Source organism: Chelonus insularis, unplaced genomic scaffold (genome assembly GCF_013357705.1).
Source record: "Chelonus insularis isolate UGA/USDA-ARS -01 unplaced genomic scaffold, ASM1335770v1 contig_323_pilon, whole genome shotgun sequence".
Taxonomy (NCBI): Eukaryota; Metazoa; Arthropoda; class Insecta; order Hymenoptera; family Braconidae; genus Chelonus; species Chelonus insularis.
In genome coordinates, this window is record NW_023276493.1 from 161,776 (window position 1) to 185,657 (window position 23,882).

Consider the following 23,882-nt stretch of genomic DNA (forward strand, 5'->3'; position numbering starts at 1 on the left):
CAGGCGACAAAAAATGCATAAACTATAGCAAACTATATTTACGTATTCACGGACACATCTATTAATTTGTCATCTATAGCTAGGTTTCTATTTGTCAAAGGGTGGGGCTTTGTATTAAACTCGTGATATTACGTGGATGTAAATTATACGTATGTAAGTAAAACAATTACAAATGCTCGTATTTATTCTATTTATATTCTAGTAATGATTTTAAATATTCTAACATCATATAGATGTAAAACTATTTTATAAATTTTATCGAGGGCATTTTCTCAAATTTGATTTTTTCTAGAATAAATAGGTTAGATTGGATTAATCGTAATCAAATAAAAGTATGTTTATTTTATTTTGCTCCGTCATTCTAGTGAAAATGCATTAATGAATTGACGTCCATCTGAGAAATTGTGAGTATCTAAAAGTGCTTCTTTATTGCAAAAGTGAAATGGATAGCAATAAGGACGAAGCGGAGAGATGTATGGAGTTGGCAGAAAAGTTCATGAAGGAAAAAAGGTTTGACGATGCTGAGAAGTTCGTAAAAAAAGCTTTAAAATTATATCCTACAAAAAAATATGAAGGTAAATTTTAATATTGGAGTTCTACATTAGTACTCTATTAATATATTTACTATTTATTCTTCGGAGTAAAATGGCTCAATGTTACTCATTTTACAATAATTGCGATTATCCTTAAACCAGAATTCATCTTTTCCATTTAATTTTTTAGAAATTTTAGCAAAAATTGCATTGATTTCCAAGACAAGTAAAAAATTTGAGCCTGAACAAGAAGTCAGAAAAAGACCTACGGTCACTAAAGAATCTAGTCAGCAACCTTCGTCTGGTGATTATAGCAAAGAACAGTATGAACATGTGAAAAGGTATTTATTTTATTTTTACAATGCAGTAATTAAAGCTTTAATAAGTAATTTTTTTTATTCTCAAGCTGGTTATTATATTATTAAAATCTATTTTTTTTTAGAATAAAAAAATGTAAAGATTATTATGAAATTTTAAATGTAACGAAGGAAGCAACGGATAGTGAAATCAAAAAGGCTTATAAGAAATTAGCTCTTCAACTTCACCCAGATAAAAATAAAGCTCCTGGGGCATCAGAAGCTTTTAAAGGTGAATATATGTAACGTTTATTTTAAAAAAGTAAGAGCGGATAAATACAATCATGAGTTAATTTCTGATAATTTCTTTTAGCTATCGGAAATGCTGTAGCTGTTTTAACAGATGTTGAAAAACGTAAACAATATGATCTTTATGGTTCAGACGAAGACAGATTACAATCAGCCCAATCTAGGTCATCTCATACTCATTATAATTATACTAGAGGTTTTGAAGCTGATATTACTGCTGAAGAATTGTTCAGTATGTTCTTTGGAGGTGGTTTTCCACAACAAGAATTCTATATGAGACGCAGTGGAGGTCGATGGATGCGACAAAGCAATGCCCAGGCTCAACATGCTCATGCTCAGCAAGCTAATGGTTATACTGCATTCCTACAAATGTTGCCGGTACTTTTGTTGATTGTTCTGACTATGATGAGCAGCTTTTTCATTTGGGATCCACTGTATAGTTTACATCCAAACGCGTGAGTGTAATTAATCACTTTATTTATTATAAATAATGCATTTAAGATGTTTATAGTTAAGTTGAACATTGTATGCAAGATGTGAAATTTTTCTTAATTTAATTTTAAACAAATATATTTTTATTACAAAAAATTAAATGCATTGTTTTAATTCTAAGATAAACAACATTTACATAATAAAATTTTTGCAGTAAATATTCGATTCAAAGAACTACTCAGGAGTTAAAAATTCCCTATTATGTCAAGGAAAATTTTCACACCGAGTATCAAGGTAGCCTGAGACGATTAGAGATTTCCGTTGAAGAAGAGTTTATTAACAATTTACGACACGCATGTTATAGGGAAAAGAATCATAGTAAGTATTTGATTGTGATTAATAAAAAATTAATTTTGATAAAATACTTAATAACATTGAATTAATTTAACAGAGGAATTAATGATGATGAAGGCAAGAAATTTCGGAGATTCAGAGATGTATCATAGAGCAAAGAATACAGAAGTGCCAGCTTGCAAAAGATTACATGAGATTCAAGCAATGTAATTGCAGTTAGGATCTCAATTAAATTAAATTATAAATAATCGAATTTATAGAATGAATTTTCCAAGAGTTAAATTGATTTGATTTGTAAATAGGCATATACGTATATTTTAGATTGAACATTGTTAGTACATTGGAGCGATTGAAGCGACGCAATTGATAACTTTTTTTCGGTTTCAAGATTTCCAACAAAGCATCATAAATTATAGATAAACTTCTCGTTTAATTTATATTAGTCTTTGTAGATTACAGCAAAAAAAGTAAATTTATGTTAGTCGCACATATATTAGATGATATTATTAATCGATAATTTATAAGCTTTCGAGACAAAAGACAATTTTAATTATATTTATTGATTCATTATTTATATTAGTCATCAGCATCAATCTACACTATAAATTTCTTGTTCTTTTTCATACACATTTTTTTATAATAATTTTAAAAATCAATAATTTGGTTTGAATTTTAAATAATAATTTCATTTTCATTCGGAGCACATTAAAAATATAAAAATGCTGTTGCAATATATTTGGTGTTTATGTAGATTTATTTATAATATTCCGTTTTGAATTATTAAAGATAACTATTAAACAAATTAATAGATTGTTATTCAATTTCATGACCTAATTAATCTCTATCTCAGTTTTTTTAAATTTATTACAACTTGCATCTCGTAGAGATTTAAAAAATATGAAGAGGGCACTGCGTTACGTTTCTATGCCAATCTGTAGGTTTTATGGAGTGACGCTACCTTTGACCGTTTGTATAAACTGATACATCACGCAAAATTCGTACATATTTCCTATAATTTGCACACATGTGTATAAATGTTATTATTGTGAGGTAAAAGCCGACTGACGTTACTGAAGAATAGTATCTTGATGATTAGGAAAAGCTGAGAGTATAATAATGCCTAACCTAAAGTGAAGTAAAACAACCAGTGATCATCTTGTAGAATTTAGTTATTAAATTTAGTTGATAAAAATAAGTGAAAATAATAAAAAATGCCAAAAATAAGAAAACCACAGTCACCAGGAAGTAGTATTTGGTGGTTACGTCAACGAGAAACAGGTTTAAATTATTCTCTAGGCCATGTTGATCGTTTCTATAAGACTTTGTACTCATCAATTCAACCAGTGACTTCGTGGGATCATGGAAAAAATTTGCGAAATGCAATGCATGGTGGTGTTTTTAACTTGGAATATTCACCAGATGGGTATGTAGTAAACATTATCTTGGTTATATGATAATGAATTTTTTATTGATCAAAATTCTTATTTTCATCACTTAGCTCCCTTCTGGTGGCAGCATGTGAAAAGAAGAGTATCCTAATGTTTGACCCCCTATGTCGACGTTTAATTCATGCAATAGACAATGCTCACAATGATTGTGTAAATTGTGTAAAGTTTTTGGACCATCGGATGTTCGCGACATGTTCAGATGACAATACAGTAGCCTTGTGGGACTCTCGTAACTTAAAACAAAAAATCCGATCGTTACACGGTCATTCAAAGTGGGTCAAAAGTATTGAATACAGTCCTCGCGATGAACTTTTATTATCAAGTGGCTTTGATGGCAGTATTCATACATGGGATATCAATAGTGCAACAGAAAATAGTTTACTTTATACACGGGTATTTCATACAAATGGACTGATGCGAACGCGTCTTACTCCAGATGCCTCAAAAATGCTCATTAGCACGACTTCTGGTTATCTCATAATAATTCACAATTTGCGATTGAGCACTTTATCCGAAGATCTTGCAGGATTCAAGCCTAATGTCTACAGGCTCATGCAGCTATCACAAACAACACTTCCAGCTGCTGCAAGTTTCACCCATCTCTTTTCTCACGCTAGAACTCACAATAGGGTAGAATTTATAACAGATTTTCCAATAGGAAATGATGCTGAATTTATTTCAAGTCTTCAAGTACATCCACAAGGTTGGTGCGTATTATCTAGGAATGTTGGCAATGAAGAGAAGTCAGAATGGACTTGTGTGCATGATATTCAAGAAAGACTAACGTCTTCAGACGTGGGTGAAGAAGAATATGAAGCTCCAGTTACGATTCCTCCGACTCCACCTGAAGCACCTCCGCAACCTCCAGCATCTCGTTCCAATATTAGATTTTTAATAGATAGTTCTACACGATTAATGAATGCAGCTTTTGGGCCTGAATTTACCGGAAGCAATAGAATTCTTAACAATTTTGAGTTAGTAACAATTAGATCAAATGTAGGAAGTTCTACACCACGTTCAGAATCTGAAGATGAACGAGTGCCGCGAGTTAATAATGATCGAATACAACTGCCTTCTCCACCACCGCCGCCATCTCTGCAAAACCAATTGAATGATACAAGACGAAATCGAAGTATTTTCAACAACAATAATTTTTCTACATCAAATGTTGAGCTTCATGTGAGCTCTACAGATGTTTGGGAGGCGCTAGTAGCCTTACGTGAAGCCAGATCGCGAAGAGAACGTGAAAGGGAGCTTTATTATTCTAACAATCCAGTTAATACCAGAAATTGGATGCTTCGAAGATCTATTGGAGACTCTACGAGAGAACGTAATTCACACACAGTTGTAATTCTTGGTGATCGTAACAGCACTAACAATTTTTATCGGCCAACTCATCAGCCCATGTATGCAATACCACGAAACCACAAAATTCACCAAAATGTTTCACGACTTACACATTATATTGAAGAACCGAATGTGGGTCTAGGATACATCAAGGAACTTTGTTTTTCCGCAGATGGCAGACTTATTTGTTCTCCTTTCGGATATGGAATTAGACTGTTATCATTTTCTAATGAATGTCAGGATCTCTCTCACTGTGTACCAGCTCAAAATGAGTCTGTTCAGCTACATGAGCTGGCTACTAACATTAGTCATTCAGATATTGTTTTAAGCACAAAATTTTCACCAAAACACTGTCTCCTAGTTTCTGGCTGTCTTAGTGGAAAAATTGTGTGGCATCAGCCTGTAGTCTAATTTCTCTTTGTTACTCATAAGCTCTATTGTATATAGATAATTCTACGGAAGGTCTAACATCCGTCTTATGGCATCAACAGTGATGGTAGATGCTATAGATTTCTTTATATTTATACTCATAAATATATATAGATATATATATATATACATATATATATCATAATTTTATTAGTTAATAAACATGAAGCATGTAATAAATTTCATCATTAGTTGTTGAGAATGGCTGCATCAGATGTTGGTCTTTTGGTGGAATTATTGGTATCCTTTTTATACTTAACTCTGAAAGAATAAAGTTTATTACACAAAATTTATTAAAATCCGTTGAACGCTTTTAGATCTCCTTTTATTCTTTTTGTATTTGATTTTATCGAATTCTAATCTTTCAAAATCTAATTTGCTTTTGGAAATTTTATTTTTCTGTAATTATGGTCAAATTGACATTATTATTTTGCGCATTTATACTTCTTTAATAAGCTAATTTTAAATATTTCCCGATTAAAATTTGAAATTGCTTAAAGCTTCTTCAAATGTAAATTTCAATTTTTTTATTCAAAAATTTTATTTAAACTACACTTAGTGTTTTTGTAAATTTTATTTTTAATTGACTGAAATTTAAAAATCAAAATCTAATGGAGAATTAATTAATAGCTTTATCGAAGAGCCAGCTAAAGGTGCTAAGCATCAAGCTATTTCGAACATTGGTTGAGAACTATTATCAATGGTTTATTTTTATTTCATAAGTCGGCAAGTAACTAGATCGATTCTATCGGTGTATTTTTACCCGACAGTAAATTAATTAATTCATTAATTAGCCACGATATAATGTGTATATAAAACTTATATAAAATGTAAAATTAGAATAGGCATCACAATTTGTATCTTGTTTTTTTAGGGAAATTTTTTTAAAATATTATTGTTTTTCCTCTTTTCTCGTATACCAAAATGACATGTCATATGTAGTAACTTTGAAAGCTGTTCAAAGAGTACTTAAATTAACAAATTAAACAAATTTTTTAAGATGGTTTGACGGTATAACTTACCATTTGACATGCCATTTTTTAATTTATTCATTATTAAATTAAATAAATTAATGGAAATAAAAAATTGTGTACAGAAAAATCTAGCTAAATGATTTTTTGTAAAACTTATTTGTTAAAATAAATTCTTGCATTGAAATAAACACAAAAAATTAAATAACATTAAAAATGTCATTGAAAGTCATTTATATTTTTTACCATTATAACAGTTGATTTTTATTTACAAAGCATTTGATTGTCAATATTAAAGTAAAACCAGTGAAAACAACTGTAATTACTCAGATTCTTTTATTAATATTTTAATGATAATGCTAATATTTAACTTAGCAATCGTTACTTTTTCTGGTTTTACTTTAAGAAATAAAAATATTACTAAATAGCAAATGAGATTGTACCTTGGTATCATTATTGAAATTTATTCCTACAAGAATATAACAAAGTTTGATTCTAAACTAACAGTTTTACTTAGTGATTATGAAAATTTAACCCAACCATAATACTTGGGGTCTTGAAAAATGAATAATTGAAATTGATGTATAAAATTATTTTCTTCGGGATATAAATAATTGTAAACGATTAATATTAGTCTATCATTCGTAGGCCTACATATTGAGCAAGCAACAGAGTTTAATGATTTATTTTTAAGATTAAGAAGTAAAATAAAATATTTAAATGGCAAAATAGAGAATAACTGTCAAAATTATATAGTTTACATTTGTTATGAGCATTTGTCCCATACTCACAGGCTTTTCTTCATCTTTCATTGACCTACGTGTTCTTTGCACCATAACTGGTGTCTGTTGTTTAAATTTCTTGGAACCATGTGATGATTTTCGATAATTGAAATATGAATTTTTATTATTATTATTGTTATTATTAATTTGATTATTAGAATCATATAATGATGATGATTTTAATTGAGCGGTATTTAAAGCTTGTGAATATTGATCAGACAAAAATCGAAAATCCAAACTATTTTCCATCATCTCCATGTCATCATTTATTTTATAAATTGATGAAGTTTTTTCTGGATATTTTTCTTTTACTGGATAACTTAAACTATTATCGTTAGTTGAATTGTTGAATTGATGGTAATAATTAGGATAATTATTGACATCCCGAATGATTGGCTTGAAACCACCTTCGATAACAATCGAATCCGGATCGAAACCAGAATATTTCGGTGTCACAGCAGTATCAGTTAAATAGTCACTTTTAGAAGAAATGATCTTCGGATGTTGTGATAATAGTTGCGGCAATGGTTTACTTATTGGCAGAGCTCCAGATTTTTTCATTGCATATATATACTGGTGGTTTACTCGCGACTGAGGGAATGTGTATTTCATAGGCCCATAAATTGGTCGTGCATCTGGAATGAATTTATAAGAATTAGAAGAATACATAGGATACATTTGAGACATTTGTTCTTCTTGATCATGAGAATCATGAACTGCTTGATGTCGCCAACGTCCCGTAGGAATAGTTGGAATGGTTTCGCGACGGTAAGTAATGCGTTCTGGATGACGATGCATTAGCATTGGATGACGCTGTGGATATTGATAATGATGAAGATAAGTAAAAGCTTGTTGTTGTGGATTTGGTTGCATCTGCGACGGATATTGTTGCAGCTGTTGATAATGTTGTTGATGCTGCTGAACCATAAAAGCCCCTGGATACGGAGTTTTTAATGTATTACGCGAATAAGCATTTGTTAATTGAAGCGATGATTGCGATGCGAGTTGATTAGAAGGCGTATAATCATGATGATTATGATAACGAGGATTTAACTGCGTTTGTTGATGATATTGATACTCTGGTTGTTGATGATTCACCTGAACGTGATAATAATTTGTTGGTGTTACCTTGCTTGGAGCACCAATACTTGCTTCAGTGCTTAGATCTTCTATTGGTTTTTCTAGTTTAACATAAACCTGATGTTGCTCACTAGCTGCTTGCTGTTTATCTGGTAAATTGCAGCTGTCTAAAACATTTATCTTCCAACCAAGGTAGCGATGAGCATAGCACTGAAATATTTCAAGAGTCATTTATTTAATTAAAATAAAAGTTTTTACTTATAAATGTTTTTATGTTTCATTTATAACAATTAATGTTATTTACGAGTATTAGTTTCAAGTAATAAAATTTACTTTTTTAAAACGTTACTTACTTGGTAGTACACTGTGTCGGGAGTATGTTCATCAGGAGTCCATTGAACAATTGCAGGCTCACCAGGATCACACTTTAAGGTCAGTGTTCGTTGATACCCACCGAATGATTCAAATTCATCTGCCTCTGGCTGATCTGGGTCATGGTACCAATAACAAAAACGTCCGGAGCCAGTTGGAACTAATGAATTTGAACCTTTCTGACGTTTAACGCCAGCAAATATCTTCACTTTCGCTTTTTCTTCAGCAGTTTTATGTTCATAGCCACCGACTGGATCATCAGTGATATAAAATGGATGGTAACGAGAAGGAGTATCCACTTCATCACCAGCTTCTACCACAAATGTGTAATTTCTGCCTCTCACGACATTGATCTCAGGTATGAGAAGACCGTTGATGTACCATGCGATTCCCCAGCCTACGTGGCCTATATTCAACCAATCATTTAGTTAATGTCAGTGTTGAATAGTTCTTATTATTTCTAGACTACACAATGAATTAATCAATTTTATAATTATGTGATTCATGTTCATTATTCTAAATTCGTATTTTTTTTATCAGATAAATAGATTAAGAAAATCAAATAAAACTTAATTAGAGATTGAATGTAACTGATTGGTTTTCAATTTTCAATGATTTTTGTATGAATGAAAAATAATAATATTCACAATATAATATTCAATTATCTGAAATGAGCATACCAGTTATAGCTGGATAACCATGTTTTCCACCAGTAGGACCCATTTGGGCATATAAAACCCCATCTTCTGGTTCATTGCATTCAATCGGTGGTATCACCCAGGCATTGGCGGTGGATGCGGGGGCTGGTGTGGCCGGAGCTCTAGTTGTTGGACGTTTGGTAGTAGTTGAAGTGGTTGCTCTTTCAGTGCTTAAATTTTCCTTACTTTGACTTTCTTCAGCACTAAAATCACTATTCTCTGGCATTGGACAATTCCATGTCGGCACTCGTCCGAACTCAATTAATTTAGTCGTTTTCGGATAATGGCTGTGAAAACTGACCTCATTTCTTTCATTCAATGGACCAATCGCCCAGATAATTGCTTGTGAAATGGTTGTATTTATTGGCAGATCTAATTCGTCTGAAGGTAACAATGGCCTTTGGTAAGTTATAATACTGTAGCCATTGACCAAGGCTGCATTGAGAAGTCGAATCGAGTTTGTATTGTCCTGAAGAAGATGAATATTTAATAATGTTACTGTTGCAAACTATTTTTTTGTATCATCGATCGTGTTTAAGGCATTGTAACTTTGGGGAAAGTTAACGTAAAGAGATCATTAAAAAAGTCTTGGGAAACTTGGAGAATCTAGCCTTCAGTGTTGTTGAAAATTTTTAGTTGTCTTTATCTATTGATTTTGAACTAATTAGTTTGAAAGTAATAAACTATTAGAACTAAATAGTCAGTTCAATTTCAGTTTAGTATTATTTAGTGAAAAAAATCGAATATAAATAATGAAAAAATAAAACTGATTACAGAAAATCTACAAAAATACTCTAATTTCAAATAATTGAATAATGGCAAAACCATTTGTAAATTATTTTATTTTATTTCAATACCTCAATTTTTTTCTAAAAATCTGTTATTAAATTACATTTTATGAAATTTGAGAAAATTAATTTTCCATGAAAAAAACTTAGTTAAAAACTTTGATGAAATTATTAATAACAAATAGTTTCTTTATTTGGCGATAATGAAATTTAATAATATTTTGAGCTTGTTTTTGAAAGTAACTTTGACAATATATAAAAAAATTAATTTCATTTGAAAAAAAAAACTTTTCTTTCGAAAAAACTTTTTCCAGATTAACTTCGTTTTAAAGAATGTTATCTTCAACTTTATATTGATAATTTTCCATAGAATTGCTGTCATTAAAATTCACCCTATTTTTAAACTGTCCCTTAATCTTTGTGAGTACGATATTTCATCAGCATTTTATTACTTTTTAACTAATCGGAATTGGAAACTGTAATTAGCAAAGTTGTGAAGGTAGAAATGAAAATTTATACCTGAATACGGGTGTCTGGACAACTTCCTCGAGTTCCAGAGCACTGAGACTTGGCGTCGAGAATGTAATCCACCGCGAATCCTTGGAGTGTTTGTTTGTCGACCCATGCTACTACAACGTCGCCGCCTACCATTATACTGCGGTCTGGATTAGCCGATAGTCCAAATGACATGTATTGATTAGCATCTGCAATTGAAAAATATTTTTTTAAAAAAACATCACTCATTATTGAAATATATTTTAGGGACATTTATTTATTGTAATGAATTTATTTGAATTTTAGAAGCAATTAATTACCTAATTTAGCCACAAGTTGTACCACAATACTGTCTCCAGCAATCGCCCATCTTACCTCAAAAGCCAAACTATCTTCAAGAACTTCACAATTAAGTTTGGACTGTAAATAATTAATAAATAATGCACGAGATTAATTTATTATTTAAATGCAGTTGAACTTTTGTTTTGTTTAATTGTTTTCAAGTCATTTGCATTTATTGCATGCAATAATGATACAATTCTTTGTTAGTTACATTGATAGTTGTATTTATAGTATTTATTGTTTATAAAATAAAAAAATAAAGTTGATAAAAATTTATTAGCACGATTCCTTTGTGATGAAAATTTAAAAAACATTTTTTTTATGGAGTATAAATAATTTTTAAGCCTATTGGCTATTAAATATAAGCAATAACGAGTACTATACAATTTATAAGTATATAAATTATGAATGGTTTTTTGATATAAAATAATTCCATAAAATTTATCGTTTTTTATATTTAATTGTTAGAACTTTCATTTTATAGCAAGAAAAATAAGCTCGATATGATGAGTTCTATCTTACTTTACAAATAAATATCAAAATTAATTAATGATTAATAACATTGAAAAAATATTTAAATCACCATAGACCTGTGTAATTAATAAAATATATTTATTACACATTTACCCTGTTTCGATCCATATTTATTGGCAAAACATTGATTACTTCAATTAAAAAATCTGATGATACGAATTTTTTTAAGCCAATATATCCACAACTAAAAACCGCAAAACTTTATTATTTAATTGGCAATAAAATTCACCACTTTTTTAACAATTTAATTCACAACCAAATCAATTTTTTCGTATTGAAAAAATTTTTTTTTTAATACTGAATATAAAAATAAATTTTCAATAAATTATTCCAACAAAATACTAAACTTTCACAAATTCTCCATAAATTATTAAAAAAAAAAATGTTTTCATTAATTTTCACTTTTACATGGAATCGTGAACATTATCTAATAACGAATATAGGAGTCGTGTCGTTGATTCCCTTGGTAACTAAGAACTCTAGCATAAGATGAAGGCGGTAGACTGTCATCATTTTGAGAGTGACGGAACGACGTGGGTGTGACACGTTGGCTATTTAATGAGTCAAAATTTTTATGAGGAAGTCTGTGATCAATCGAACGGATCGTTTGGACAGGAACGTGACGATCTAAGTGAGGACGATAGGTTGTTGGACGTTGAGTCTGATGGCTTTGTGTCAGCAAAGAAGAAGATGTTTCGGAGTAAGTGGAGTAAGACTGCTCTGAGTTATTCGGTCCAATCTGTCCCTGCCCATGTTCTACATTCTGCAACAACAGGACAGAGACAGAAGTTAACCGATCACTTGTTCTTCATTTACAATTATTTTTAAAATTTTCCTACGATATCAACGTGAACTTCCTTCTATTCGTTAAAAAGATAAAATAGCTTGGATTTCATTTAATAATAAAAATGCAATGCAATTTTCTCATTATTATTTCAACAAAGATATTTTTTTTCAAGATCTGATAATTTTTATACCAAAAGAATTCATTAAAATTACTTGCTACTGACACAAAGAAAGTATTATAGAGTATTTGATAAAAAGTTAAAAACTTAATTGGAATTTTTACAAAATGCTTTGTGATTTTTACTTTGTGCAGAAATAAAAATTATCAGATTCAGGTTTCCTTTTCCAATCTACTAAATATTGAGTAAAAATTAATTAACTTTTTTTTATGAATGTAGTTGAGTTCCAGGTCAAAATATCTTACAATTAAACATCGAATTCGAGTGACAATTCCGTTACATTCATTCCGCATCCTAAATTTTTAGACAAAATTATTGCATAAAAAAGGTCGATTGTTAAAGACAATCCTCTTTTTTGTCATATGAATCTATTGGGGAGAAATCGATTGAAAATTTAAACAATATGCGCTCGTGACCTAGAATTTAATCCAAGACCTTTCACTTTAAATATAAATACTTTCTTTTTGTTGATAATAAATATGACTTGTATAAAATTTCATCACTGTTATGTAACTTAATTTTAACAATTTATTTAAATAGTAATTGATTAATAAAAATGGCATACTGAAAATTTTTAAAACATGATATGAAAAATTTCTTTATCTTCATTAGAATTCAAAATGTAAATGAAGTATCACTTTCCACGATATTCTGACCTTTCACTATACACCATGTACATATAAAAAATAGCTGTGTAATATCCTCAATCATTATAATTCTCGAGTTGTCATGTACACTACTAGCAAAATATTTATAGCACTTGATAATCAATGAAGATTTAATAGAGACTGTAAAAAAATTTTAAATCAATATACATTACACCATAAATATTATTTCTATTTGAAGAGCTTGAGTTCTAATTTAATATCACACTCTTATTAATAATGATGCATGCTGAAATAGAAATCATTAAAATTAACAAAACATCTAAACTTAGTTCTACGTCGAGTTAATTGAAGCTAATTTTACATTCTTATAAACTCATCATACTCCCTTTGATTCTAATGATAAACTTATACGAGAAGTTATATAAGGAAAGTATTTAAAGCTGCCCTTGAATCGTTATTTCCTAGTGACTATTTTCTATGAGTTACGAAAACTCCAACTATTTTAATAGAATATTATTAATGTAAATATTTTCAGAACAAAATTTAATTAAAGCAGCTATCCCTTATTTAATCGATTCTCAACAATAAAAATACGGATAGTTGAATGGTTTTCATACCATCATATGTAATATACCTGGGGTGAAATGCCAAGCATATTGAGCGACGGTGGAACATTCAGACCTTTAGGAATATGAATAAAAGCGAAGCTCACGGCGAATGCTTCGCAATAAACACTGAAATAGTCGATCTGGAAGATTGTCAAGTCGCCTGGCAGGGTGAGGACAATTGTTTTGTTATTATAAGAAGGAAGTGGTGCTGTTTTGCCATTTTCGTCAGGTACTCGTATACCCTGAGGTGATGGAGCAGATCCAGTACCAACCCAAAATTTGACATCTGTCAACAAAATTCAATAAAAATTATAAAAATATTATCCAATAACTTAAAGTAATATTTTGTTTTATTTTATATTTATTGAATAAAGCTTCTTAAATCTACTTTTAGTGAACGAAATTTATCTCAGTTATTTTTACATTTATTCTCTGCATTTCAATATTCTAGTAAAAAATTTGTTGACATACCTGGAGCTTCTCCATCATAACTAAATGATGGAACTAAGAGAGTTTGAGCATCAATAACAACAATTGGGTCTGACTTAACACGGTGAATTCCATTCAAGGCAGCTAGCTTCTGTGGTTTGGGAAAATCGAATCCTCGTGGTATTCTTACGTCACCAAAATTTACCTGGAAAATGTAGATAAATAATAATTAATAAGGAATTTCGATATGAGTGTTTAGTTGTCCTTGCAATAGCTGATAGACAATGCATATGTAGTTCTCAAAAGTTGGAATTAAAATTTTCATTTGAATTAAGCATCGTTCAAACTATTGTACCATTATTATTCCAAATAAACCATTGTCCAGGAATGATATTGCTTCAAATTCCTATTAATTTTATTAAAAAATGGTTTTATATCGTCATTTTAATGAGTAAAATTATTAAACATATTTAATAAAAAAAAATAAATGAGGATAAAGTAGAGAAGTTAATTTTGCCCCACCTATCACATTTCCTCCATATGACCCTATAGGTATTACAAAACTCCCATGTAATAACTTTTAATTTCGAAGCACAAAGTGGACAAGAAATAAATGCTCGTATTCATGTTACTAAAGAAAAAGTTTTTATTAGAGACTTGGTGTAATGAAAGGAATAGAAATTACTCGATACCATTACGAATATTAGAGTTTATATGATTATAACCTCAAAATGTATAACGACCATCAACGGTACATTTTCCCTATTATTGGATTTCTTATTATATTCATCATTATTGCCATTACTTTAATAGTTTAATCATTTATAATTACATATAAAGAATAAATTATTCAATACATTAAGTAATAAATTAATTGAATAAATAAGTAAAAAATGTTAACTATAATATTGTCAATTTAGATGTGAATATACATTTTAATTAGTACAGGTCAGTAATCTTGTTATCATTTAATGTGATATTTATAAATTGATAAATATAATAAATTAATGAATTTGTGGAAATTGTTTGAATGAATTCGGTATCTTGGAAAAAGAAATTAAATTAATCAATATTATTTAACGAAGAGGAATGGATTTTTGAAAAATTTTTTTAACAGTTTAATTATTCTACACTCCTAGGTAATTTATTTATCATTAATTATTATGTATGAGGAAAGTTATGTCCAGTTTTTATGAAAATTACGTTATTCGAAATTTTTTAATTAGAATTTAAATTGATGAGATTTAATGTTAATTATACACATTAGTGTGAAATAAGTAGAACAGATTGATTGAAGTAAAGCAATGACAGCAATTATGATATCTGGTAATACATTAAATTATAATTGTTTAGAATTAAAACAGTTTTGACTAGATAAAGGTGCTTTTGTTCTTATTTTCAAGGATACAATAATTAATGATCCTGTTTTTGTCAAAAATTGTTTATTTTCTAATTTTAATTTTTTTTGTAATGTGGATCTGCAACCGTTCATAACTGCTCCTCTTACATCATATTTTTTTGCTAAAAAATAAAGCCAGGTACTTTTTACTCTTTAAAATATTTGAGAAAATTTTACTTGTAACCTTGACACATGTCTGTATGTATAACATGTAATTTTTTTTCAATACTTGTAATAATGTGATGGATAAATTATGTTATACTCTTTACTCTCAAAATTACATAATAATAATTCGTCATCTTTTTTTTCAGGAATCTACCCACTTTTATTTTTTTCTCTTGAAAAATATTTACGCGCTTAAGCAAATGAAAGTTTGTAATATATTATTTACGTGGCATTGAGACCGAGACTAACCGGTCTTCGCTCTACTTTGTCATTGAATTAAATAATGGAGCGCTAGAAATATGTGTGAAAGTAGCATCATCACACATAAAAAAATGTTTACGGTAATAGTAGTAATAACAACAATAATAATAATGAAAATAATAACAGTAATAATGGCAACAATGATGTCATGATAAAGATAATTATAAGACATAATGAAAAATGACTCACAGAGTAATCATCACAGTACACGGAGAACCACCTGATGTTATTTAAAGATTTTCCTTCTGGCAAGGCTATAGAGATACTTTTCTTATTGTATGCCTTGAGAGGTCCTGCTGATCCTTTTTCATCCCTTAGTTTGAATCCATTGATAATTGGAGCTCGAGAATTTCCGGCATAAAAATATCCAGCTAGAAACAATTAATCTTGTATTTACCTTTCATTTTTAATATCTCTTAGAACTAAGCAACTTACCAGGACCTTCACCATCATAAGTAAAGTCCTTTATAAATAAAGTCCTGCTGTCTACAGCATAAACTTGTCCACTCACTCCGTGATGTAATTCCGATAAATTTCCAATGAACTTTCCATAATATTCTCCAGCAACATTTTCTGTTTTAAAATTCAATTTTAATTATAGATTTATAAATGAATATAAAGAAATTCTAGGGTAAATAGTTTGAAGAGAGATTATTTCAATCATTTTACTTGGTATGTTTTTTCTTTAGATTGATGGGAATAATAATACATAAATATTTTCTTTGCTTATGTTAATTTTTTAATTAGAGTTTAAGTTGGGAAAATATGAAAGTCTTGCCACCATCATTTTTATGATAATACATAACATACATCATATGTTTATAACTATGATAATCCTTTTTTTTTGTATATATTAAATAATCCCTCAATATTAATTCACAAAGCCCTTATAACGTAAAGTTTATGTAGGCCATCATACTAATACTCTCTTTGAACATGATTTATAAACTGCAACCAAAATAAACTGATGCAAATAAATCCGTCGAGATAAATAATTTATTTGACACAGGAACAAAATTTATATGGTCATATTTATACTAACAAATCTCATTAAGTGTAGCAAATTTTTCTTTTCATAAATAAAATCGACGAATCCAAGTATTCTAGCTATTCTAACGTCTCGATCTATGCGAAACATCAAAACAAAAAAGAAGATGCCAATAAAAAAAGTATATTTATAGACAACATCAATGACTGATTTGTAATACTGCAATGAGAGTTACAGAATACGTAGAATATTTCGTTATTTGAACGATGTTAGTTTTATATGGAAAACGTGAGATGTTTATCTTTTTAAAATGCCATTAGATATACATACATAGCTCGTTAGAATTGTGCTGCTGAAAGAAGGCTTCCTTCAGCTACATCAGCACATAGTCTATATCCCGTTAAGCGGCGAATCGATTTTAACGACATTCGTGGATGTGCGCATTCTCTTTAACGAGACCAAGTCGTTTAGCTTAGAATTGAAATTTATGATGGTGTACACGAGGCACTAGTGTACCAAGAATCCCTTATTATGTACTCATTTACTATGCATCGTTACTGATAACTTGATTCAAACGGCCATCATCAATTTCATTTAAATTTGAATTCATTAAAAGATTCCTTTTTTCCAATCTTTCCAAGACCTTAGACTGATTTAGAATATTGCTTATAGGCATGACGTTCTGCAAAACTTGCTTATATTTTTTCCCAAATGGGTTCACTGTCAGGATGTAATTGAAACTTTTTTATAGCAAGAATGTTTTAAGTTTGAGTAAAGATACAGCTACTTGATATTACTAGCAATTGTTGTAGAGTATAGATATTATTCTAGAGATTTATTTATTTAGTGAAGTGAATCTCTGATATTTCCGGCGTTAAAATATTTTAGGAAAAATTTTAGATCACAAAAATCCATTTTTTCACCGATAAAAAAATATTTTTATGCATTGCTATAAAAATAAAATCTTCAGGATATCTTTATAACAGTGCTTGACCTTTAATCTCAGCCACTTTTAGCAATTTCTCTCGTTTTATTCTAGATGTTATATTTTTTGACATTGATAAAAGTATAGATAGTTTCAATAATGCAAATACGTCATGTTGACGACTAATTTTACTTGTATCATGATATTCTTTTTTTTTTGTTTAACTATTTTTTAATTCAATTTATTTTTTTTTACAGGCTCGGATATTGAATAAAACGTCGTCTTTCCAATTGGTGATAAATTTTGGAGAATATGAAAATTGTTTTGAGTAATAAATTATTTATGAAAGGGAGATTTTTAATCGAATTTAAATAAATGTATGTATTATATATGTATATATTGGTATTATGTAGTAATAATGGTCGTATCCATTTGAGATGGTCTTTTTTTCATCAGCGACACTCAAATGTGCCGTAGAAGGTAACAGAAAAACATTTTGCTGACTCCTGACAACTTTCATCGCTGTTAAGTGTCTCGAAATCGTGTGTGTATTTTCTTTTTCGTAAAAATTACCCAGCCTTTCTCGTATACACGAATATATTCACACATCTTTTCTTTATCTTTTATGTGAATTTTTATAAAAATACAGTTGGCTAAGAAGTTACAAAAAAAATTACTTCATAATAATGAAATAGTTATGATAATTCTAAATAATGAGAAATAATTATTATCATCACATGTTGTGTATTTAAAAAAATTAAATAAAAAAATAATTCCATTTTACAACATTGTAGCGATAACATAAAATTGTTTCTTGAAAAGAATTTCCACTTTCCGTGAAAAAATAAATAATTGAAATACAAAAAACAATAATTATTATGTGATTTTTTTTAAATCTCACTTATTAAATTATTCAGTAAACTTTGTGAAACGTTTTTTTTTTAGCGATAATATTTTTAATAAATTTTCTGACATATCATTCATGCCGTTTGATAGAAATAGTTCTATGTATTTTATTCAATTTATTACTCCAATAAAATGTATTATTGCTTTTCCAAGATTGGAAAAAAATGGAAAATCAAAAAAAAACTGACATTTTATTATAGTGAACAATTATTTTTCACATTTTTTAACATTAAAATAGTGTCCTGTTAAAATTAGTTTTCAACGGTGTGTTATTTTGAATTGATAGTTTCAATGATTAGCAACGTTGTAAATAATAATTGTAACTACACTAAGACATAAAAAGAAACATTACACTTCTTCATAAAAAAAAGTTGAAACATAAAATAAAGTAATAAAAATGAGAAAAAAAAAAACGATGGGAAGGAAAGCTACATCATATGTATAGTCCAATTTAGTTGTATATATGTACATACGCTGATCGTCTGACATTTACAAGAGAGGAGAAAGCAAGACAAACGTCGAGATTGGTATGTCGCAACGATATGTATACTTTCCTCTGGATTTTAAATTATGAAGTACGTTCATTTACTTCTCTTTCACTAACATCTCTCAAATATCATGACTGATTGAATTTATTGAAAATATTTATGTATCGTATTTATAGGAGAGAGGATATGAAAAAACTCATAATAAACCTATAAAAAAAAATATTGCAAAAAAAAAAAATCATGAATTCTAATGAAATGCTAATTAATTTTTTTCAATAAACCAATAAAAACGAACTACCATCGTAATTTAATTATATGATTTACCTCGAATAAACTGTTTGAAAATATTTATAATAATTATCCATTCATATTTATCCAAAAGAAATATAGCAGTAAATGATTAAAATCCAGTAATGAAAAATTCATGAAATAAATAACGAGGTTAAGTGAATCATATATTACTTGTTAGGATCATTTATTATGTGAAATAATTTTCGGCCACTGAGGCAAGTGTTTAATGCTATTAAAATATTCCAAACCATTGGAAATAATTAAAAAAAAAAAGAGAGATACAAAAGTTGCGTGTAAAGAATTACAATTTCACGTTGGAAACCATCAATTTCTCTAATAAACAGAGCACAGAATCTGCCAAGAATACAATTATGTCCTAACAAAGCATAAATAACTAAATATCATGATGAGCCTTTCCAATGTATAAATATATATATATTCAAATTTATACATCACAATCAGTTTCAATTTATATAAATTAACCTTTAGTTACTCGCACTAGTCTACCCAATATCTTTTATCGTGTGGTAAGTTCTATATCGCTCGTATTAAAGTTGATGCGACATTGCCTTATTGTCAATCGTATATTACCACTAACCCCAAGCGACAAATTGGAATCACTTGGAGATTTTGTATTTAAGGTGGCTCATAGCACGAGTAACAAAAGATTAAATAAGCAAAATCAATCAGATGAATGAATTATTTCTATAAATGAATAAATGAATCAGGAAAATAAATAAAATAAAAAAACTCACGTGTAAAAAATAATATGAAAAATGTAAGAAGACCAAGAGAGTGAAATTTGAAAGCCGCGTTTCCGCAAGAGGTTGATGATGATGACCACGAGGACAACGAGAACAAACTACTTCCGCTGTTCATGGTGTCTTCGGGCTTACTGTGTGGTTGAAAGTAACCAAGAGTGATTTAGCTATGAGCTAGGCTTTTTCCACTAATCCCACTCTGATTTCTGACAATACCAAAGTCGTTGCTCTCCCAACAACGTTATCCTTTACCTTTCAGACGACGTACAATATCACAACTGCAGACAACATCACCGAGCCCATTCTCCTTCTAGCCCGGACGCCAATACCACTCTCTTCATCCTGCATTTTCTCTTCGCTCTCTTGTACTCTTTTACACGGCCAACGGCCTTTTTTTTATTATCACGCAATACTCACATACAATCAGGGTCTTACGGAAAAATTTCTAGTTATATATTCATATTGTAATAGTCATAACAATTATTATTATCATACTTTGTCAAGTAACTACTTAACAATTAATTAGCAATCTTTTTTCCATTTTTCCAGGCACAATATTGTTTTGAAATTTCATGCAGATGTTCGGCAATAATTCAAGGATTGCTTTTTCAATTTTTAAAAAGATTTCTTTTATGAAAGGAATGATAGAATTATATTCTACCAAGATTGAGGTATGGTATTGACACTAATGATGATCAGTGCATTGTTGGAAGTGATGGATGTTTATTGATAGCACATGAGAAAATTCCAGTTACTTTAGAGTTAATAAAAAATATTGTACAGCGAAATTTAAAAGTTTTCTGAATTCAAAAAAAAAACCATAACATAAAATAGACTGCCAATCATATCAGTTCCAAGTTACATCAATATGCATCCTTGCGTCTCCAGAGATATCAATTGCATTATTTACTCGTGAGAAATCATAGCAACAACATTCATTTTGATCTGTAAATACAAATTCATGTATTCATCCTTTATTTAAATTACTCCCAAGTTTGTCAATAAAATTATCTATTATTAAGTTAGGTTTAGACAAAAATCTATACCTCACGATTTTTGATTAAAAAAAATTTTAAAATTGTGTGTACGAGCATTTCGATAGATATTTTGTTTAGGTATGACTTTTTGAAGATAAATATTGTTGTATGCCTTCCCTAGATGTACTAGGAATCCATCAGAATCCTAGATTCCCTTCTTCAAGATAGATTTTTCTCAAAATAAAGATAAAAATTTAAATATCATGCTTTAGCTTGGATATGATATTCTGTAAAGATGAGAAATTCTGACAGAAATCGATAAGACTATACATCAATAAAATTAATCGTGTGGTATTGTCAGTTCTAAATTGTTTTTTCTTTTAACTTTCAGTATTTCAGGATGATTTACTCCAATAATCAGACCAATATCTTCAATGTTTTTCTGTGTTTAGGAATTACATCAAATGATATGTCAATATTGACTACAGTGATGGGTGATATTTTGGAGATCAATTAACTAATTGATTTGAAATTTTCACTACAGTACACTTCAATCAATTTACCGATATTTTAAATCAACAAATAGCTAATAAATTATTTTTATTTCTCATGGTTAGATGAGTTTTATTAAAAATAGTACAAGAAAAAAATGATACAACGTTTAATATGCTTATGAAGTTTTCATCTTAATGTGAAGTATTAAGAGACTAACAACACTTTTCATACCATCATAAACCATGAGATTGCAGAGTTGCGGTTTTATAATATATCTTTACCATTTGTTTATAGCAATATAAGCTACGTCATTTGTAATGCTTGTTTTAGAATCACCACTCAAGAAGTGGGCCATTTTTCATTCATTATTTTTCCTTAGAGAATTTTTAAAAATTTATCCAATTTGCCTTTTACTTTTATCTAGTCTCTTTGTGAAATGAATAGAGAAACAAGAATAAAGTATTTCTCATCATGATGATGAGAGAGAAAAATAACCAAGTGATTACTTTCTATTTATTATATCAATATATCTAATTTCAGTATTTAATGTTTTTATTTTTCACTTGGCCATTTTATTATTTATCTTAAATTTTTAAAAAGATAAACAATAAAATGATTGGCTAATTTTATTTGTAGTTATCTGTGAAGTTGAAAAAGTGTTTCATTTTTAATTGAGTCTCATCACGAAGTGAGTTAGAAAGGTGAAAGTAGTTGGAGTTTATTTGTAGGCTACACCTAGAATTATATAGAAGTCAATGTCAAGAAAGCTAACATTAATGTACAATCTGACTGTTACCTCATGTACAATAAAGATCTTATTTACTTAAACTGCGAGTTAGCTCTGTAGGTGGTTGAAATTCAGTTTAATTGCCTAGGGACATGATAAATTTTCTTAATAAATAAAAGTTGAAAATCACAGAGTCAAGTTAATAAAAAGAAACATTTTCACAGACTAATTTTACTCCAAACACCACCATTGCATTTAAAACACCACATTAAAATTGTTTCGAATATTTATTCATAATAAATAAAATTCATTAACTCTCCTACAGTTTGTTAACAATAAATTAACTGTATTTGAAGTATATAAACCTTTTGATGATAAATATATTAACTTGCCAGTGTATTTCACTGGAAATGATTTTCGCATATTCAATCAAAAATGAATGTTGAGAAAAACAAGAAATCATGTGGACAGCTAATCAATTATTATCATTATTATATTTAATAATCAAAGAATATTTAATAAATGAGGAAGTATACATTTTTAATATTATTGTATGATTTAATATGAATTGTATGATTTCTGATATATTTTTGTCAGTAATTAATAAACACAAATATTCTGATCAAAAATATTCAATATCATAAATGAAATATTATATGTAAAGGATAAATACTAAAAATATTTTGTTGGTTGAAAGTTAATTTCCATGGAACTCATCCATAAAATCATTAAAAAAATATTAACACTGAAAGTATAATAGAATTATAAATTCAAATGACATCAAGACCTTTTCTGTGCAAATATATGTATCAAATGTTAATTTCATTATCAAATTTATATCAATTATACTATAAAAATCTCATCATGTATTTCAATATATTTATCAAGAAAGATATACATTTATTTAAATAAAAACCTATTTGAAATAATCTTTTTACTTGAACTAATAACAAAAAAATTAGTTATAAATTTTAATGAAGTAAATTCCGTTATAATAAGATACAGCTCTAGTACTTGTTGAAACTTATAAAGAAGAGCCAACCATGAAAAACATTGTAAAGCAGAAAACCAAAGTGAGTGACAGTGATATTGTCATAAAGTAGATAATATAAAATGCATGAAATATTCCAACTAATTTTTCCATCTCACAGTCAGCTTATTTTCTTCTTGATCGCCATCTTCTCCGTATGCTTATCACGCTGATGGCAAATGGCTCAGGGGATAGTGGTTCAGAGCTCGCTTACACGAATCTTTACTTTACTTTTTCTCCCTTGATCTCTGTCGTCTATGCTCAAAGTATGACGCGTATATCACTCAAGTGAGATGTGAGTGATTCTATAAAGGCTGAGGCTAAAACGCTCTGTACCAACCTCCTATGCTCCTCTATGCTCCATTCTGTTCTGTTGAGTCTGAGAAAGCAGCTATTTCACAATAGTGAATTGAATCGTGTTGCATTTGATAATTCTAGCTGTTTGTAGTCGAGATTGACTGACTGACAATTGCGGTGTTGTACATCTTTCACAAGATTCCATTAATTATATACAGTTGTTTACGTACCTATTCATCATGCTGCAATAGTGAATATAAGTTTTTTTTTTTCATCTTTTATAGCATAAGCCATAACGATATGTAATTTTTTCGAGTTTCCTCTATCAAGTTATTAAGTTTATTGTTCCTTT

The 23,882-nt window shown here is 29.1% G+C and overlaps 3 protein-coding genes across 6 annotated transcripts; 2 read left to right on the forward strand and 1 right to left on the reverse strand.

The window, feature by feature from the left end:
* The first annotated feature begins 8 nt into the window (after positions 1-8).
* Positions 9-2,630, forward strand: LOC118065786 (dnaJ homolog subfamily B member 12). 2 transcript variants are annotated; one of them, XM_035081295.1, is made up of 7 exons: positions 9-153; positions 366-575; positions 724-874; positions 976-1,121; positions 1,203-1,593; positions 1,785-1,948; positions 2,022-2,630. In XM_035081295.1, exons 2-7 carry the CDS (start codon positions 443-445, stop codon positions 2,132-2,134), a joined length of 1,098 nt encoding a protein of 365 aa, XP_034937186.1. In that variant the 5' UTR covers positions 9-153; positions 366-442; the 3' UTR covers positions 2,135-2,630. The 2 variants fall into 2 exon arrangements, with proteins under 2 accessions (XP_034937186.1, XP_034937187.1); XM_035081296.1 differs by lacking the exon at positions 9-153 and adding an exon at positions 164-301.
* A 350-nt stretch (positions 2,631-2,980) lies between these two features.
* On the forward strand, positions 2,981-6,274 carry LOC118065837 (DDB1- and CUL4-associated factor 10). The gene is made up of 2 exons (XM_035081366.1): positions 2,981-3,347; positions 3,423-6,274. Exons 1-2 carry the CDS (start codon positions 3,136-3,138, stop codon positions 5,128-5,130), a joined length of 1,920 nt encoding a protein of 639 aa, XP_034937257.1. The 5' UTR covers positions 2,981-3,135; the 3' UTR covers positions 5,131-6,274.
* A 1,125-nt stretch (positions 6,275-7,399) lies between these two features.
* On the reverse strand, positions 7,400-20,330 carry Skeletor (DM13 and DOMON_DOH domain-containing protein skeletor). Of its 3 annotated transcripts, XM_035081350.1 has the most exons (11): positions 19,999-20,330; positions 16,081-16,218; positions 15,835-16,016; positions 13,863-14,025; positions 13,418-13,677; positions 10,655-10,754; positions 10,359-10,543; positions 9,034-9,520; positions 8,335-8,759; positions 8,030-8,191; positions 7,400-7,536 (listed from the first exon to the last, which is right to left on the reverse strand). In XM_035081350.1, exons 1-11 carry the CDS (start codon positions 20,120-20,122, stop codon positions 7,510-7,512), a joined length of 2,253 nt encoding a protein of 750 aa, XP_034937241.1. In that variant the 5' UTR covers positions 20,123-20,330; the 3' UTR covers positions 7,400-7,509. The 3 variants fall into 3 exon arrangements, with proteins under 3 accessions (XP_034937241.1, XP_034937242.1, XP_034937243.1); XM_035081351.1 differs by lacking the exons at positions 7,400-7,536; positions 8,030-8,191; positions 8,335-8,759; ... (1 more) ...; positions 10,359-10,543; positions 10,655-10,754 and adding an exon at positions 10,970-11,973; XM_035081352.1 differs by lacking the exons at positions 7,400-7,536; positions 8,030-8,191; positions 8,335-8,759; ... (1 more) ...; positions 10,359-10,543; positions 10,655-10,754 and adding an exon at positions 11,837-11,973 and having other exon boundaries at positions 13,401-13,677.
* Between the last annotated feature and the right edge of the window lie 3,552 nt (positions 20,331-23,882).